The sequence below is a fragment of the Macrosteles quadrilineatus genome, unplaced genomic scaffold (genome assembly GCF_028750875.1).
Source record: "Macrosteles quadrilineatus isolate MER2022 unplaced genomic scaffold, UCM_ALF_1.0 Scaffold_3__2_contigs__length_128488019, whole genome shotgun sequence".
Lineage (NCBI taxonomy): Eukaryota > Metazoa > Arthropoda > Insecta > Hemiptera > Cicadellidae > Macrosteles > Macrosteles quadrilineatus.
This window is the reverse complement of record NW_026542596.1, coordinates 42,488,684-42,507,608: the sequence shown is the minus strand read 5'-3', so window position 1 is coordinate 42,507,608 and position 18,925 is coordinate 42,488,684. Positions and strand designations below refer to the sequence as shown.

The window sequence follows — 18,925 nt, the reverse complement described above, 5'->3', positions numbered from 1 at the left end:
TGGCAAGTTTTATTTATTTTACACTAAGCTATTATTTTACAAAAACCACACTTTATTTGTTTCCTTATAGCAGCAAACCTAGGTACTCGTTAAACCTAATGTTATATAAATAGATTTAATTGAAAATCAATTCAGACAAATGGAAATTCGTTTAGTCGGCAAGTTTGCTGCGGCAGGGGTATTTCTAATGTAAACCATTTTATGTTAACACATACATTTTTGAATTAATAAAATAATTTTTATAGTTTTTTTGCTTCAAAAACATTTTTCAACAATCAAAAGTGTTCATCATAGAAACCTTTACGTTAAGTTTCTAGCCTAGAAATTTAGTTGAATATCTCAAAACGCTCGGAAATGCGTTTTAAACAGTTTTACACTCTACACTCGTGCTGATGGTCTTCTTTTCTTACATGTTTGCCCTCCAACTGCTCCTGTATCTCTTGCAGAGTCTTGCCCTTAGTTTCAATAAACACGCACTGAGTAAAAATACAACACAAGAGACAACTGACAGCGTAGATCCAATAGTTCACGTACATTCCAGCATAATTGGTGACTGGGAGATAGATTTGGTTGAGCAGAAGGGAAGTCAGCGCAAATACGATAGTGGTGATCGCAGACGCCGACGCACGGATGTTGGCAGGCAGAAGTTCTCCTTTGATGGAAACACCAATAGGACCGAGACCTAGAGCGTAGATGATGCCGTGGAAAATGAAGCATACAAACGGAATCCAACTGTAATCTTCTACTTCAATCCTGGTCTTTTCATTCAGCAAAAACCACAGGCCAGCGACAAAGAGGAAGAAACTGCAACCCAGGGACGAGTAAGTCAGGAGGACCTTGCGGCCGAAGCGGTCAACCATGAACATTGAACAGATTCCACAGATGAACCAGGTAGCAGCCAGGACTATAGAGCACTCTGAGAGCGTGAAGTGCTTAAACGCTGACGAGGGGAGAGTCACAGAGCTGTACGCCATGATTAAATTGACTCCGGCAAATTTGACGAATATTGCATACAATTCCACAATAAGGAATGCTTTTCTATTTGATCTTGACGTGAAAATATCTTTTACGGAATGTTTGTTTTCCATTTGTTTGCTAATGTAGTCTTCAACCGATGTTACTTCTCTTTCTAAAACCTCCTCGGAGACTCCACCTCTTAGCCATTGCAGAGATTTCTTTGCTTCATGTCTGTTTCCGTGTCTCAAGAGGAAGTAAGGTGACTCTGGAACGGTTAGGAGTGTGATGAAGAAGTATATCGGAATTATTTCTGCTGTGAGTTGGAGAGTTTTGTATGACACGAAGGCACCTACGATGTAGATGAACAGTGTTCCTGAGTACGCGTTAAGGGAAAACAGATTACCCAACGCCCCTCGAATCTTGGGTGAGGCGATTTCTCCCGTATACATCGGAGCAACGGTGGTAATGACTCCTATCCAGAGCCCGGCTAGGAGTCTGGCAATGATGAGATGGCTTACTGACCTCGCGTAGTAGGTGAGAAGCAAAGAGGCTACGGGTAAAATACTGCAGATGATTAACGACTTCTTACGGCCAATATGGTCCATGAGGTAGCCTGAAAGTAATAGGAAAAACAAGTAATTAGTAACTAATAACGATTTAAATATCTTCAGTCATACAAGTAGTTTTGTTGTGACCTAGGTTTCAGCATATTGGATGCCAAGTTTTTCTCATGATGTAAAAAAATTTAATTAGATCCTAACAGGTATTTATCGATAGACCTACACTTTTAAAATGTGTTCCGTAAAAAAAACTACAGCCATGAAGTCATTTTATATGCCTACAGCTTTTGTGCCTACAGTGAAATATACGCACTAGAAAATAAAATTATTGGTCTGTTAAAACTATTACCAAGCATTACCCGAACAAAAGATTGTTACTAACAGGTCTATTCTTTAAACATGTCTAATACTGTTCGTAAGAGTCAGAAAATTTATATTTCAACTATTATATTTAAACCTTATGTCTGTCTGTATGTGTGTAAAAGTGTTTAATTCTATCTCGTAAAAACTACTGAACCAACTGGGCTTACATTTGACGAAGAAATAGCTACGAGTACATTCGGAATATTCTACTTTCTTCTGAACTAGGCAACTACGGGTGCTGAGGTGAGGCTTTTAAACTCTCCATCCACTTAAGCTTGGTTAAAATATTAAAAAGTGTGCATGTTCGTCCGAAAACAGTAATTCAAGTTTTACTGTTGGCTCTATGTAACTACATACATGTAAATTGTGTACAACTGGCGTTTACTTAACGTCCCCATTAATGAGTACTACGACTATCCGCATTACTATCCTGATAATTAGACCAATTCGTTAATACCAAGCCAATATGTGGTTCGGATTCCACTATAAACTGTAAGTCCATTAGTAGCCATAATAGCTGTATGGGATATTAATTAACAGCTGTGTCTAAAGAATATGTCAGCGTTAGTCACTAAGAAGACTACAAGATCGCGCCACTCGTCCTACACTCATCTCCATTCATACTTGGCCTAAAATACCTATTTTATATGGTCGCCATTTCATTGAAAAGTATTAAAATATTAAAGTATTAACACTGGGATGGAATGTATCCATAGCCCCTTGTAATACATAGTCTAGTCATATTTGAGAAATTACCTAAAAAAACTCTTATAAGTGTAAAACTTGGAACGTATATTAAATTTTACTTCCGGAATAACATACTAAAAGTCCTCGAATAAAAACTTGTGCTACGGCCGCCATCTTGGAAAATGGCGTCCAAAAACCAGTTTTTCCCCGATTACTAAAAAATTATTCATCCTATAAAAAACATTAAATGTAAAAAATGTTCACCAAAGAGCTACAACTTTTGTATAAGTCATATTTCGATATAATTAACCGTTTAGCCATAAAATGCAATATTTAGAAAATAAATTTGAAAATTTTTAAAAATACATTAATTGCCATAACAAAGTTTAAATAAACTATTAAAAAAAAAAAATTTTATTAATTTAAATTTAAAAATGGGAATGTTCTGAACATTTTCATACCAGTAACATAACTTCTCCTTTTAATTTATAATTTCTGTTAAATTTTAAATGTCGTTGCTAGACTACCATAATAAACTAGCATAATAATAATAACGTGGAAACTCTTTGCAAGCAGTTCAACTTCAGTCTGATGATGAATAAGGATGGGGCAATTATGTAACAGGATACAATGATAATTGTTTGAATTTAAAATAATTAATTGTATTAAAGGGTGTTGTTTTTTACTACATACAATATTAACATATTTCCACTGATTTAAAGGGTGTTTTTAAAAGAAAGCCGGGATTTTAAATGATAATTGTTTGGGTACTATTCAAGGTAACTAAACGTCTTATACGTCAAATTGAAGCTAAAATAACTAGGTTTTATTTCCCTTGTAGTAAGGGAGGAAACTTTGGCCTTGGCATGTGCAAAACAGGTGCGCGGTGGTAGGCCGCTATTGTGACTCATACGCTTGACGCCAGTACGACGGTTTACGGCACAACAGAAGACACAGATTGCAATCTGTGGTTCGCATAGTTTATATCTATTGCTAAATTAAACTAAATTTAAATATACTTGATGATAAAGAAACTTTAAGCTGGTTTAAAGAGTTTCATGGCACCGAAGTGTTTTGAAAAGACATTCACCTGGCCGGCTAAAAACAAGCGATGACATAGTCTAAGAAATCCGACAATTCTGCTTCAGAAGCCCGAAAAAATTGATTGCCCGACGAAGTCTTCAGTTGAACAAACCAAAATAGGTTGTTATCTATAAAAGGTAGAGTCGTTGTGCCGAAAAAGATTGAGTTCAGACATCAGATAAACCCGCCGACCGCCTTAACCGTACAGACTTTGCCATTTTTACGCTCATATAAGATTGATGAAAATCTGAATTTTATTCAATCATTTTGAATTGTATAAAATAATGAGAAAAACCTTATTCTTTTCTCTTCAATTTGACGTTTAAATCATTTACTTATCTTAAATAGTCCCCGAGCAATGACCGTTTGAAATCCCGGCATTCTTTTAAAAACACCCTAAATATATTAATTAATTAATTATTTATTTTATTTCATTCCAACGGCAAAACCATTATACATTTCAATACAAGAAAGATGGCTAGGTACTATTTACATACTAAAAAAAATCATGGATACTGAGTGCTAACAAATACATAACATAACAAGCAAATAAATAGTAGTAATAACAAACGATGCAACAACAACAACAACAACAACAACAACAACACTGTGGCTAATTAATAAACTATTGACATACCACAAAGAAGAATTTCTAGAAAGCTATCAGGCACACATGGAAGTTCCTTATTAGATAGTATAAATAAATATAACAAACAATATAAATAAATATAACAAATAACAACAAATGACATTAACAACAACAGCAACAATAAGACTTTTCAGATATGTTCAATGGTGTGACGGGCTTCGAGAACTCTTCTACGAACAGAGGAAGTATTCTCGTGGAAAAAGTCGACTGTGTGGCAGAATCGATTCCCAAGCCTCATCATTCTTGCAAGTGGGCTGTGAAAGTCGTAACCACGTGCATGATGCCTCCTGCCGAACAGATCCAGAGATTGGGTCACTGATGGAGTGCGGAAGTCCACCTGAGTGAGAAGCATTGGGCAGTCCAACAGGCCATTGATCAGCTTGGCGAGAAATACTACATCTGCCACTTCACGTCTGACTTGAAGATCATGGAGATGGAGGTCAGCCTGGGGATCAGCAAGTGGAACCTCCGTCCAACGAAGCCCCTGTCGTACTCCCACCAACCTTAGGAATTTCCTCTGCACAGCATCAAGCTCGTCAGTCAAACCAACTTGGTAAGGGGATCAAACTGGGCTGGCATACTCTAGGAGTTGGCGTACAAAGGAAGAATATAGTGTTTTTAAAACAACAGGGCTTGTCATTCCACGAGTAGATCTAAAGATGTATCCCAATAGCCTGTGAGATCGTTTGCAGAGATCATAAACATGTTCATGAAAGGATAGATCAGCACTAAAGGTAACACCCAAATCCTTGATGGAAAACACCCTTTCTAATGGTTGTCCTTCCAATGTGTACTGGAATAGCAGAGGACAGCGTAGACGGCCGAAGGTCATTACAGAGCACTTAGAAAAGTTTAGTTTCATATTGTTTGTTCTACACCAATCCATGATACAATTAATACTAGACTGCAGTCGTAAAAAATCATCTTGGTTGGAGACCATCGTAAAAATTTTGACATCATCAGCGAAGAGCAGAGCTTCCACTTGCAAACTCGACACTATGTCATTTATGAAGACAATGAATAAATATGGACCCAGTAAGGAACCTTGGGGAACGCCTGACACTTGGTGAAACTCTTTGGAGAGCAAACCAGGCAATTTCACTCTTAGGCGTCGATCCATTAGATAATCAGTAAGCCAGGAGAGCAGTGAGCCATGAATCCCGTAGGCTTTCAGTTTACATATCAGAATGGAGTGGTCTACCTTATCAAAAGCCTTAGCAAAGTCAACGAAGGCCACATCCAGCTGCTTCCCTGCTCTCATAGCCGATAATATACTTTCCTCAAAAAGCAGCAAGTTAGTCACCGTGGATCTAGAAGAGGTAAAACCATGTTGACTAGGGCAAACCAGTGGCTTAAAGAAAAACTTGAGTCGAGAAAGGACAAGTGATTCAAAAATCTTCCCCACGGATGAGAGAATTGTAATAGGGCGGTAATTTTCAACCTTTGACGGATCACCACTTTTCAAAATGGGAACGATGTGTCCAATTTTGAGGATATCAGGAAATATTCCTTGCTCCTTGCTGGAGGGATAGATTAAAGAGAATAGTCAGGGGCCCTGCCAGAGTCTCACTGAAAAACTTGAGAAAAGCTGGTGTTATGTTATCTGGACCAGCACCCTTCTTAGTGTCTTGTTGTTGGAGAGCGTTCAACACCTCGGGTATAGAGAAAGAAATCCGTGCCAAGGAGGATGAAGTACTGAAGTCAAAGGATGGAGATGAGACTACAGGCTGTGAGAACACCGTCGAAAAATACTCTGAGAACATGTCTGCCCTCTCCTGCAGATCCTCCGAAGAGCGGTCACACAGAGAGACTCTGGATGGAATCCCAGGCGCTCCACCAGAGGAACGAACAAAGCTCCAAAAGCTGTTGGGGTTATGTGGAATTGATGTCTCCACATGGTTCAGAAAACTTTTGTAACATGCACGACTGAGAATCCTACAAGCCTCACGCAAATCGCTGAAGTGTGAGTAGTCCACTGGATTGAATGTTAGTTTATAACGCTTGTGTGCTATTTTCTTCTGTATCACCATATTAATAAGCTCCTTAGAAAACCATTTGGGAAAGGGCGAGGATCCAATCCGTTTTAAAGGACTACATGCGATGCAGATATCTCCTAGTAAGGAAACCATATTCTTGAAGCTCCCATGGATACTGGATTGATTGAGTAAAGAGTATAAATCCACTGTTGATAGCATTTTAATTATGTCCTAATCATTTGGTAAATTTCAATATCCATTTACTAAGATAATTACCAATGCATAGGTGTTTTTGCGAGGGATTTTGTTATGTTATTCCACTAGGTAAATAAAACATTCATACCAAATCCCATCCTTGTACCATTATGAACTCAGTATGTAATTATTATGGTAGTCTTTAAACGAAAGCACCAGCAGTTTACCATTCAAAATGACACAGCAAATATAAATTGAAAGGAGAAGTTATGTTACTGGTATGAAAATTCAAATTTTTAAATTTAAAATAATAAAATATTTTTTTTAATCATTTATTTAAAACTTTTTTATAGCAATTAATGTATTTTATGAATTTTCAAATTTATTTTCTAAATATTGCATTTTATGTCTAAACGGTTAATTATATCGAAATATGACTTGCACAAAAGTTGTAGCTCTTTTTTTTGTGAACATTTTTTTTATTTAATGTTTTTTTATAGGATGAATAGTTTTTGAGTAATCGGGGAAAAACTGGTTTTTGGACGCCATTTTCCAAGATGGCGGCCGTAGCACAAGTTTTTTTTCGAGGACTTTTAGTATGTTATTTCGGAAGTAAAACTCAATATACGTACCAACTTTACGCTTATAAGAGTTTTTGTTAGGTAATGGGAAAATTTTGATTTAAAATGACTACACAAGGCTGTGTTTTGGCGTTGGTGTGTGGCAACGTCGCACCGGCCATATAGGAGCTCCTTTATGAATTAGTCAACAGCTGTTTCGGTGGGACGGGGTTGCGGCGTTGCCGCTTTTGTCTCACCACGGCCTTGTATTTGAGGAGGTTATGGTTATATCCATGGTCAGGTATTACCTGTTGGTATAGGACTGATGATGTTTCCAAGGTACATGATAGACACCATGATAGAAGCCTCTGAGACACTAAGATGAATGGGAGAGTCGGGTGACCTCAGCTTGATTAATGCAGGGGACGGCCAACCGAAGAACTCCCCACCGCACATCATGCCGATGTTCACTGGAAAGGAGAAAATGACCATCCTTCATTATATGGAAATAAACGTAATGTATATAAACAGGTGTATATAAACGAGGAAAAAATTTTAATAAAAATGGTTGGCTGCTTTTTTTAACCGTACATTTTCCCGTCCACATAGGCTAACGGACCTGTGCGATGAACGTATTCAGCAAACAAAGAGGTGAGTCAGATAAGTACAAGTGTGAATAGTACGCATAAGTGTAGTGATAACAGTATATGCCAGGATCCGAACTCACGGAATCGCTGCCTTGGGCCCAAAGTCCGTTTCGCTACTGACTGAGCCACAGACTCATTAAATGGTACAATATACACAAGTGTAATATGAAAACAAGAGTAAGAATAAACTTGTAAACCATACAATTTATAGTATAAATCTTTGTACTAATTAAGTAGGGCAAACATTTCCTTCAGTCAATTAGTTCGACCAATTGTAGAGGTACAATTATTCTCACAGAGAGTTAGTAAGGAAAATATCTAAGTATCTTAGTAAACTATGAATGTAAGACGTTTGGTTGAAATTTTGGCAATTTCCAAACTTTTACCTACCTCCATTAAATGCCACCATAAACTTTCTACGATTAGCTAGTCAACAACCTTATCACGAGTAAGGGGTGGGACTAACTATGATACGTTATGGGGAAAATCACAAGAGTTGCAATATTTAAACCCTAATTTTTACAGTGATGAAGGTTGTACAGTTATGTTTAGAGTTAAAAGGACCGTAACATACTAAATGTGAATCAATAATGTTTGATCCGTTTGTGTGAAAATCCGATTTTCCGTTATACCATGGTTTTTGTTAGTTATATACATTCTTTATATACTATGTAAGGGAATAGAAAGTAAAGGTAGAATGTATCTTTCTGCCCAATCACAAAACCCATTTGAAAATGGAGTCTCAACTTTTCAGAAAGATATTCTGGCAGTATTAGACTTATGTTAGTAAATATTTTTGACTCCGCACCAGTACGTCATTGTTCCACGTTTGAATGAAACAAAATTGGGTCTTGATGGGAATAGCAAGAATACTGCCATTAAATTTAATATGTTTCATGGATATATTTTAGCACGTAGAATATTTTAACTAAGCAAAGAGAACATTTAATCTTATTTTACCAGATCCACCTTGTTGTTGTGCGTACCAGTTGTGATTTTTCAATGCCTCAGTATTAGAACGTTATCGTAGGAAGTACGAAGTGGTACATGATTTACTACAACAACGAAACATCAATACAACAAAAAACTATTAATATATAGGGTGATTACCGAGAAACGCATGTTTTTTAAATAACGAGTACTCAGGTTATTCAGAGCAAAAAATGTATTTATGAGTGGAAAAACAGTGTACACAATATGCAATTTCAGAATAAAATTACTTGCAATTTAGCATTTAAAAATTACATCTCTAAGGTGGTGGTTAGAGAACATTGTTAATTTTACAGGTCGCATTCTGCTTGGATTCAGTGTTGAAGGTGTTCCTAAAAATTTGCTACGGATTTTGCTATCATATCTCTAGGAATGGTGTTGATTTCCTGGCAAATAGCTTCTTTAAGTTCCTGTATTGTTTTTGGTTTGTTTATGTAAACTCGACATTTCGAAAATCCCCATAGAAAGAAATCTGGAATTTTAAGACCTGGTGAGCGCTCGGCCTAGTGACACCACCAAAACGTGAGATAACTCTTTTAGGGAATGTTCGGCGAAGGAATTCCATTCTAATGCGAGCCCTATGGACTGTTGCCCCATCTTGTTGGAACCATACGTCATTACGTATCTCAACACGTTGATGGCACAGTTCCGGCAAGAAATATTCTTCCAACATTTCTAGGTACCGTTGTGGATTCACTGTCACTGCTCTGCCGTCGCGGCTAGGACTCTGAACTGTTGCAAGGCGCACTCTTTCAACTGTCTCAGGGGTACTAACTGTCCTTGCCAGTCTAGGAGGTTTCTTCTTAAGCAGAGATCCAATTGAGTTAACATTATGTATCCAACGCAATATCGTGTTACGATCAGGGATAGCACCATGCCGTGCAATGTTAAAATTCACCATTTGCGTAATATCGACGCATGACAAACGTACGATGTTCAAGGTCCCACATCTTGGCAAAAATTGAAACTGCACACTTCCCCCTCCACAGCTAAACAACTTCCGGCCGTAACCGAACGATATTCCTTATGTACTACGAAAGTCAAAAACATGCGTTTCCCAGTAATCACCCTGTACATTTAAACTACTCAAGTAAAAAAAGGCAACAGTATATTAAGATATGTCAAATAGTATTTACCAGTGATTGCAGACCATGCTTGACGAAAGTTGCCTCTGGTTTCTGGTGAGCTGAAGAACATATCTCAACTATTCAGTGATCTAATTTATTCTTCAAAACTGTTAAATCCTCTTCAAAGATCTAAGCTGTTACATTGTAAAAAAACTTTACACAATCTTTTTGATAAAAGTCTCGCTCGTGACAGCACTTTAAAAGGTTTGCTAACACTGTGTATATACAGTACATTACGCTAAAAGATTAAATTGTTTCATACTGCAGAGTATTTGAATTAAGTACAAGAAATTGCATGTCTATAAAAACACAAACAATTTCAAGCTGAAGGGCAAAACACATTCATACACTTATTCTAAACTATAACACAAAGTTGAACTGTGCATTTTCAGGAACGATCTCGTCATGTGGTTTTACAAATGACACCCAAAAAAGAGAAACGTGGAAACTGAATGTCTGTGGAATTATTATCAAGTGTGAACTCAGAAAACTGTATAAATACACCTTTGTTCAACTATAATAGATGTAAAGAAAGAGCAAGCAATGTGTCACTCAATTGCATTGTGTTTGCTGTTGACTATAAAGCTACTAATGTAGTTGTTTTCGTTGAAAAAATCCACTTATAAAATAGGTGTTTGCACACGGTTTGTTTTTTTTACAGAAGTTCGTATAGTTAATATATCGTACAATGTATAGATGTATTGCTATTTAAAATATACTTCAGAAACATGATGATCGTTTAAAATAATATTGTTGACTTAGTCATAAAAACCTTTTTAAAAGTCAATAAAAAAAAAAAAAAAACATAAGCATATTGCCTATCAAAAACTTTATAACAATATTAAATGTCTATGTATTGTCCGCAATATGTATACGCAATATCCAATATATACTTGTTTTTTGTTAACATTTAATGTTTAATAGTCGTCTCTGTAATTGGGTTGCAGGAGTTAAAATAAACTTTGTGCCGACATGTTAGGAAACATTTAGCAATATGTATTTTTGTTTGACCAATTTGGCCGATTTGACCAATTCGAAGCCTTTATAAGCAAAATAACCGAAAAGTACAAAAAATGTTTTGAATTAAATAAATTCAAACTACATTTTGTTGCAGGATGATAAATAACATCAAAATGTATGTGAGGATAAATATGCAAGTAAGAGAAAAGGTTTTGAATTAACCTTTAAACTGTTCTAAATAGAAAAACAACATGTAATCCTTTATGACACAAGCAAATAATAAGACAACGTTAACAACACACATTGTTAAATGAATGTACTAACTGCAACTCGCTGCAGATTTACATCTGTTATTGCTTCAGTTAACTGACTTCAATTAGGTTAAAATTGCCCTTCTTACGACCAACTGCAGCCAACTACAACAATTCATTAGTATTCACATCTTACTGCTGAGCCGTTGTAGGCTGTGAAATAACTTGATTACTTTTCCAGGGCTTTTTTACGTGACATTAAGTTGTAAATGGTATAAGGCGATCAGCTGGTCCTTTGGCCAATATCTCTTATAGACTTCATAAAGATTCTGATTGGTTCAAACATAGAAATTGTTATACTGTACTTATAAATAGATACAATAAAAAATGTATGTACGGTTGTTAACAGCGCTGCCCGCACCATCACAAATATCCTGTTTTCCTTCCACCGCTTCCACGCCAGAAGAGGACATAATATTAAATATATTTGCATAACGCAGGTTTGTAAATTGTTCAGTAAAATAATATGTTAAAGAAAAATAAAACAGAGATTCCAGTTTGAATGACCAACAGAATGTAATTTTATTATGCAATACGACCATGACTATTTTATGCTTATATAGAATAGAATTTCGTTAACAAAACAAAGAACAGCAGAAAAAATGATACCCCCGCCGCAGCAAACCTGCCGACTTAGCGAATTTCCTTTGTCTTAATTGATTTTCAATTAAATATATTTTAATAACATTAGGTTTAACGAGTACGTAGGTTTGCTGCTACAAGGAAACTAATAAAGTGTGTTTTTTTGTAAAATATTGATAGCTTAGTACAAAATAAATAAATTTGATCAAAATACAAAATATATCCATAAACAAGCAAACTACAACATTTGATAATATTCTCCATAAGAATAACATGGGAATTTTAAATTTATAATTTTTTTAATTTTCTCCGTTACTATTAACCGAACAAAAATACTTTTATATACTAAATTAATTGTTTTTTTAAGCTCTTTAAAAAGGTCTAAAGAGAAATTGGGAAATTTTGTGTTTTGAGGGTCAAAAGTGAGAAAAACAAATTTTTACCCCATAAAACCCCCCGTAAAGCCCCGTTCCCATGGTCCGATCATGCTGGTTCGTGAAATCCTTCAAGTTTATCCCGCTTTACACCTTTAAACCAAATTTCATCAAAATCGGAAAAAAATTACTCAAGTTATCGCGTTCACGGACGTATATATATATATATATATATATATATATAGGTCTTACCGTGCCACCTACGGTAATAGCTACTTCCCTATAGGGAAATTCGCTAATATTATAAACAACACAAAAGGAAAATTAATTGTGTTTATATGCTATAATGAGTATTGAAAACATCAACGTTTATATGTGTACAGTTATAGCTGTTTGCTGACTTAAGTAAATATTTTGCTTACTCATACTTCATAAGATTAGTTCAAGATCTAAATCTACTACGGTATTATGGGGCTTAAATAAATGTCAATAGGTTTTTACAAAATAAATTTATTACTAACGTAAAATAACCGACCTACAACAAATATATGGTTTTCAAACTATAATTTTAAACTTATCATTATGAAGTATTGAATGTTTCTTCAACATGTATACTAGTTGGTTAAATTTGTTTAAAACTTATCAGGTCTATAGAGGTTACGATAAAAATAATTGTAACGAAACACAAATTAATGGGGGAGAGAGCGGGGTGCATTATTTGGTTGACAGCATTCAATAACTCAATCCTCTAATGTGTAAAGTGTAGCCTACTTTTATACACGATTTGCTGAGTAATTCAGTCATTCGTGACTATTTATTTATTCATCCTTAAAGAAATTGGTAAAGATGTTATGTTAAGTTTTAAAATCATTAGGGATACCGTAACATCTGTAAAATGCTTTAAAGTACTTTACTTTCACGTAAAATTACTAATTGATACTGAGCTACTAGTCGGAGCTATTGTCCACAATTTAAGTGAGCAGTGTGGAGAAATAATCATCTGTTATAGAAGTAAGCTTTTATAGAAGTCAGCTGTTGGAGAAGTCAGCTGTTAGAGAAGTACGACGGCCTTGAAGGAACATTCAGTTTCTTTTTGCTTTTCATTCACTTCAACTTTTATCTCGAAGTAATTCAACTTTATTATCGAAGTAATTCGACTTTATTGTCGAAGTAATTCGACTTTATTGTCGAAGTAATTCGACTTTATTGTCGAAGTAGTTTGATGTTTCTAGTCTAACTTTAACACACACAACTTAACTAAAATATTGTTCAATCAGGTCATTAATGTCATATTCCATGACGTGTGCTAAAATCACTTTCTATATCTGACAATTCTGATTGAAAATATGTTTACTACAGGAACACTCCTACATCAACAGTTGTTGTGGTTACCATAAAAGTATAACAAACTATAATAACCACTTTGAGAATAAAGTCGAGTTACTTCGAGAAAAATTACGAATTCCTTCAAGATAACAGTCGAAGTGAATGAAAAACAGAAAGAAACTAAATGTCCCTTCAGGGTCGTCCTAGTAAAGTCAGTTGTTATAGAAGTAAGCTGTTATAGAAGAAAGCTGTTATAGAAGTAAGCTGTTATAGAAGTAAGCTGTTATAGAAGTAAGCTGTTATAGAAGTGAGGTGTTAGAGAAGTCAGCTGTTATAGAAGTAAGCTGTTATAGAAGTGAGGTGTTAGAGAAGTGAGGTGTTAGAGAAGTCAGCTGTTATAGAAGTAAGCTGTTATAGAAGTAAGCTGTTATAGAAGTAAGCTGTTATAGAAGTAAGCTGTTATAGAAGTAAGCTGTTATAGAAGTAAGCTGTTAGAGAAGTAAGCTGTTATTGAAGTATGCTGTTATAGAAGTAAGCTGTTATAGAAGTAAGCTGTTATAGAAGTAAGCTGTTATAGAAGTAATCTGTTATAGAAGTAAGCTGTTATAGAAGTAAGCTGTTATAGAAGTAAGCTGTTATAGAAGTAAGCTGTTATAGAAGTAAGCTGTTATAGAAGTAAGCTGTTATAGAAGTAAGCTGTTATAGAAGTGAGGTGTTAGAGAAGTCAGCTGTTATAGAAGTCAGCTGTTATAGAAGTAAGCTGTTATAGAAGTAAGCTGTTATAGAAGTAAGCTGTTATAGAAGTAAGCTGTTATAGAAGTAAGCTGTTATAGAAGTAAGCTGTTATAGAAGTAAGCTGTTATAGAAGTGAGGTGTTAGAGAAGTCAGCTGTTATAGAAGTCAGCTGTTATAGAAGTAAGCTGTTATAGAAGTAAGCTGTTATAGAAGTAAGCTGTTATAGAAGTAAGCTGTTATAGAAGTAAGCTGTTATAGAAGTGAGGTGTTAGAGAAGTCAGCTGTTATAGAAGTCAGCTGTTATAGAAGTAAGCTGTTATAGAAGTAAGCTGTTATAGAAGTAAGCTGTTATAGAAGTAAGCTGTTATAGAAGTAAGCTGTTATAGAAGTAAGCTGTTATAGAAGTAAGCTGTTATAGAAGTAAGCTGTTATAGAAGTGAGGTGTTAGAGAAGTCAGCTGTTATAGAAGTCAGCTGTTATAGAAGTAAGCTGTTAGAGAAGTCAGCTGTTATAGAAGTAAGCTGTTAGAGAAGTCAGCTGTTTGAGAAGGACGCGTTTATGTTACAAATGTATCTTGCTTTGATGCAACTTTCAGGCCTGCATATGACATTGTATTACCTGGCTGTAGGGATATTTGGTAAAACGAAAGGCATGATTAGGACTGGAGCTTTAAAATAAATAATTTAAAACAATGAATCAAACTCTAAGAAATTAAGCTCACTGTTAATCTAAAAGATAAACATGAACCTAAGAGAACTTAATAGTTATTTCATGTATCTAGTCAAATCAAATGAACCACGGATTCTCCTTTATTGAGAAACATACAATTAGTTGTCCATCACATAACTATAAAAAAACTTTGACCAAAAAGAACAAAAATTATTATTATTATAGATAAAGTAACAATCACCAATAATGGTAACGAAGTACAAACGTATTATGACGCATTTCGTTTACGTAGTTTCTTGTTAAAATTAATTTACTTAACAAAAAATCACTTAAATTATGTATTATTAATAACAGGATTTAAAAATATTATTAAGGTTTCTTCATTGTGTTAATGATGTCGTTTATTTATATTTTCTACCATTTTATAAAGGTTAATATTGAAGAGCAACTTAAACAAATGTATTTGGGCATAATAGTAATACTGATTACTGATCACTGTATTAATTTGAAACACTCTATTAATCCAAATAGTACATTAATAACACTAATTATGAAATGTTACCTATTGAGTGGGTTTTGATGAATCTTTTGAGATTATCACCAAAACAATATTTACTCAATATTATTTACAATATTACTTATTTACTACCTTTGATTAAGCTAGGCAGATGTTGTAACGTCAAACTGTTAATTTAACTAGAGCTTCAGTAAAACAGCATATGAAAATAAAACAAATCGCATATCATAAACTGATACAATTGTATACATTGGGACATGTAACTCTTTAATCTATGGCAGTACTTTGAATATTCCTATAATTATCGGATTAACTAACAAGTATTATTTTATTTACATTTATTATGCACTTAATACGTTTTGAAGGAGAGAGAATTCGTTAAGAAAATTGAAAGATTTTTCATAATTTATTAAATAATTGAAATTCATGCCTACATTAAAACACAGGACTCACTAAGTAAAACAACAGATATATTAATAATATAAAAACCCCGTATACTATGTTGTTCACTTTTGTATAGCAAAATCGTAATATAACGCGAGGAAACAACAAAGAAGAGGCTACAACGACCTTTCCATTGAGAGGCTGGTCACAAAAGGCTTTTTAAACTTTCTCAATATCTTCACGGTCCTCAATACCTGTACGGGCTTCCTTATTTTGAAACTTTTATAACGATGTTCCTGTGGGATCCAAGTATCTTTCCCGTGAATCTTTCCATATTGCAAACACATAAATATGTTTAAACTGCTATCATTTTTAACAATACATACAGTATATATATATACACATCTAAAAGTTATTCCTGTTATGTTTTGTTGGACCCATGGTTTTAAATATTTAATTCAGTTCAATATGTATAAACTCTTAATTTCTTTGTCGGTACCACGGCTACTGAAACTTTTTTGATTTTTTTTTGCGTTTTAGTCTCAATTAAGTTTTTAGACTTACATTAAACAAATATCGGTTTTAGGTTATTATATCATTTACATCAATATCATCCATTATACCAACAAGATATTCATGGAATTGTAACGGAATACACTGAAATAACAATCTGTTGTTTATTTGAATAAAGAAAATATTTTGTTTAGTGCATGATTGGATTGCTTTGGGCTGAATATAGAAAGGTGATTCTGTTGTTGCTATAAAGTAGTTTCACGTGCGTGGGTGATGCTAAGAAACGTTTACCATGGGACTGCCAGAATACTTTTTAAATGTTGTCAAATTGTTTCGATGGAAATTGTATTAAAAAAGTCTCTGATTTTAACAAAATGACTAAGGATCTTAACAATTAAACGCGATGAACAAAACTGACACAATCTTTTCCCTCATGTCTAGTACTACATTGTCAAAACCCTTCTAAACAAAAAAAGGGGAGTAACTATCACATTTCATGAGCAAAAGTTGCAAAGTTTTGATCCGTAATTTTTAGACCATTGGGGGTCATAAAGTTTCGTTCATAGTAAAAAGGACCATCTTACAAAACTTTAATCGAAATCGGTTGAGCTGTTTTTAAAAATCATATTTTTCTGTGATTTTATGGGAAAATTGTCATTAAAAACCTAAATTTCTAAAAAAATTCAGGAAACACCAGGAAATACTATGGATTTACAACCCATACCTAATTTACCCAAAATATTCTTCATTATGCTCATCAATTTGGTTTATGTTTTGTTTATATAATTTTGTTATACACTTTTACTATAACAATAAGGTACACAGTATAATGAGTAAATCACTACCCTAAAATATACACAGCTACAGAAATAACGTTTACAATACTATCTCGCATATTGGCTATTTTGAACACTTCAACTATTTATGTTTTCTTGTTTTGCTGGAAATTTTCCATGCACAGGTTCATAGCCTATGAGGATGGACAAATGCAAAGGTAGACCGCTAACCTCTGAAAAAATACTAAAATAAACACGATATCCGTATCCTTTAAATAACACAATGGTAGACGTAAAGGTATAAAACCCCTAGAGACTTAAGGTTTGAAAAAGTATAAAACACAACTACGCAATCTGAGTGTTTTTACAGTAATATATTAATGTTTTAAATAATAACATATTCCCAGTTGAGTTTGCGTGGTGTGGTTATTAATAACAGCGGTTAAATAATGTTGTCAAGATTGATGTGGAAATAGAACAGTCGGAAATGGTAACATGCGGAGGTAGAAATCAACTTGGTAGAGAAGCAAGGTGTAATTCAAGAACAGTTCTGAATATGTCGTACCAGCCCACTTACGTCATTTTGGATTTTTAAATAACTGCCTTAGCCGTAAACCTGCTCGGGACCCATTATAAGGAAGCTATATTTCTTAGTTGACCAAACGTAAAAGTAGTAAAAATTAAGTAAATTATATAATGATCGTGTGTTTGGTTTTAAAAATAGCAATTTAATTAATTAGAGGCATTGTTATTGTAAAATCAACTAGCAGAGTACCCGTCCTTCGTACGGGGTTGGCATATAAGTATCAAATGCTTATAGCAGTTATGAGTGAGGACATGGTTTAAGAAATTTCGGTTCTTTTTGAAGTTCGTTCGCTACGCTCACTCACCTTTAGGTTGGAGCTCGTTCGCTGCGCTCACTTTCCTTCAGGTTAGCTCGTTCGCTACGCTCACTTGCCTTCAGGTTAGCTCGTTCGCTACGCTCACTCGCCTCCAGGTTGAAGTTCGTTCGCTACGCTCACTCACCTTTTGCTGTTGTCATAAATGTAAAAGAAATAATAGTGCTAGTGGTGCACTCTGTTGGTAATCCTTGTAACTTTTAATGCTATTGAACATCATAGAACAGAACCAACTTGTTTAATTGAAACAGCTGTTAAGATTCATTAATTCCATTTCTCATAAGGTTAACATGGGAAACTCCAGAGCCACTGGGGCGGAGCCCCGAAGGATTTTTGGGATAAAAATATGCCTATATGTTAATCGGGAATGTGAGCTATCATCATGCCAAATTTCAGCCCGATCCGACCAGTAGTTTTTGAGATTAGCTCATACAAACACACACACAGACACCACCTCTTCTTTATAATAGTATATAGATAACTTGTAAATGAAAAACAGAGTTACGGTCTGTTCAGTTTTTTTAAAGGAACCGCCTCGTCTGATGATGACGAGGCTATAACGTTAGTACCAGGATCATCTTTCTGCTTGTTATACTCAGCTTTTGTAAACATATCATAAATCTTGACATATTTAGGTCAACCTTGTTTATTGAAGCAACCTATTTATCTAATTCCTGTTATAAAATGAATAGCCGACATGAAAATATCAAACAATTCTTGGTAATCCATTTTTTGTATACAACTAATAACACATTTATGATTTTTACTCACAAGAAAGATCCATTTTAAACTATTATTATAATGTGATGAGTTTATACTAAGCTAGAAGTAATTATGTATTGGGCATATTTTTATGTTTTCAATTTTTTTCCGGCCCCCTTTTAACCTTCCATTTGCCCGTCCTCATAAGCTATGGACCTGTGCTTGGAACGTATTCAGCAAAACAAGGGACAGCCGGTACAGTACATGGGTGAAATGTACTGTAAAAAGTCGTGGCAGTGACCAGGACCCGAACCCACGACATCTTGGACCCGAAGTCCGTGACGCTACAATTTAGTTTCAATTTGGATAAAAACTGTAAATAA

General features: G+C 34.8%; 1 protein-coding gene across 1 annotated transcript; it reads right to left on the bottom strand.

The window, feature by feature from the left end:
• Nucleotides 1-319: 319 nt before the first annotated feature.
• Nucleotides 320-10,075, bottom strand: LOC128990114 (facilitated trehalose transporter Tret1-like). The gene is made up of 3 exons (XM_054412368.1): nucleotides 9,804-10,075; nucleotides 7,339-7,500; nucleotides 320-1,570 (listed from the first exon to the last, which is right to left on the bottom strand). The coding sequence occupies exons 1-3, from the start codon at nucleotides 9,862-9,864 to the stop codon at nucleotides 372-374; spliced, it is 1,422 nt and encodes a 473-aa protein (XP_054268343.1). The 5' UTR covers nucleotides 9,865-10,075; the 3' UTR covers nucleotides 320-371.
• Between the last annotated feature and the right edge of the window lie 8,850 nt (nucleotides 10,076-18,925).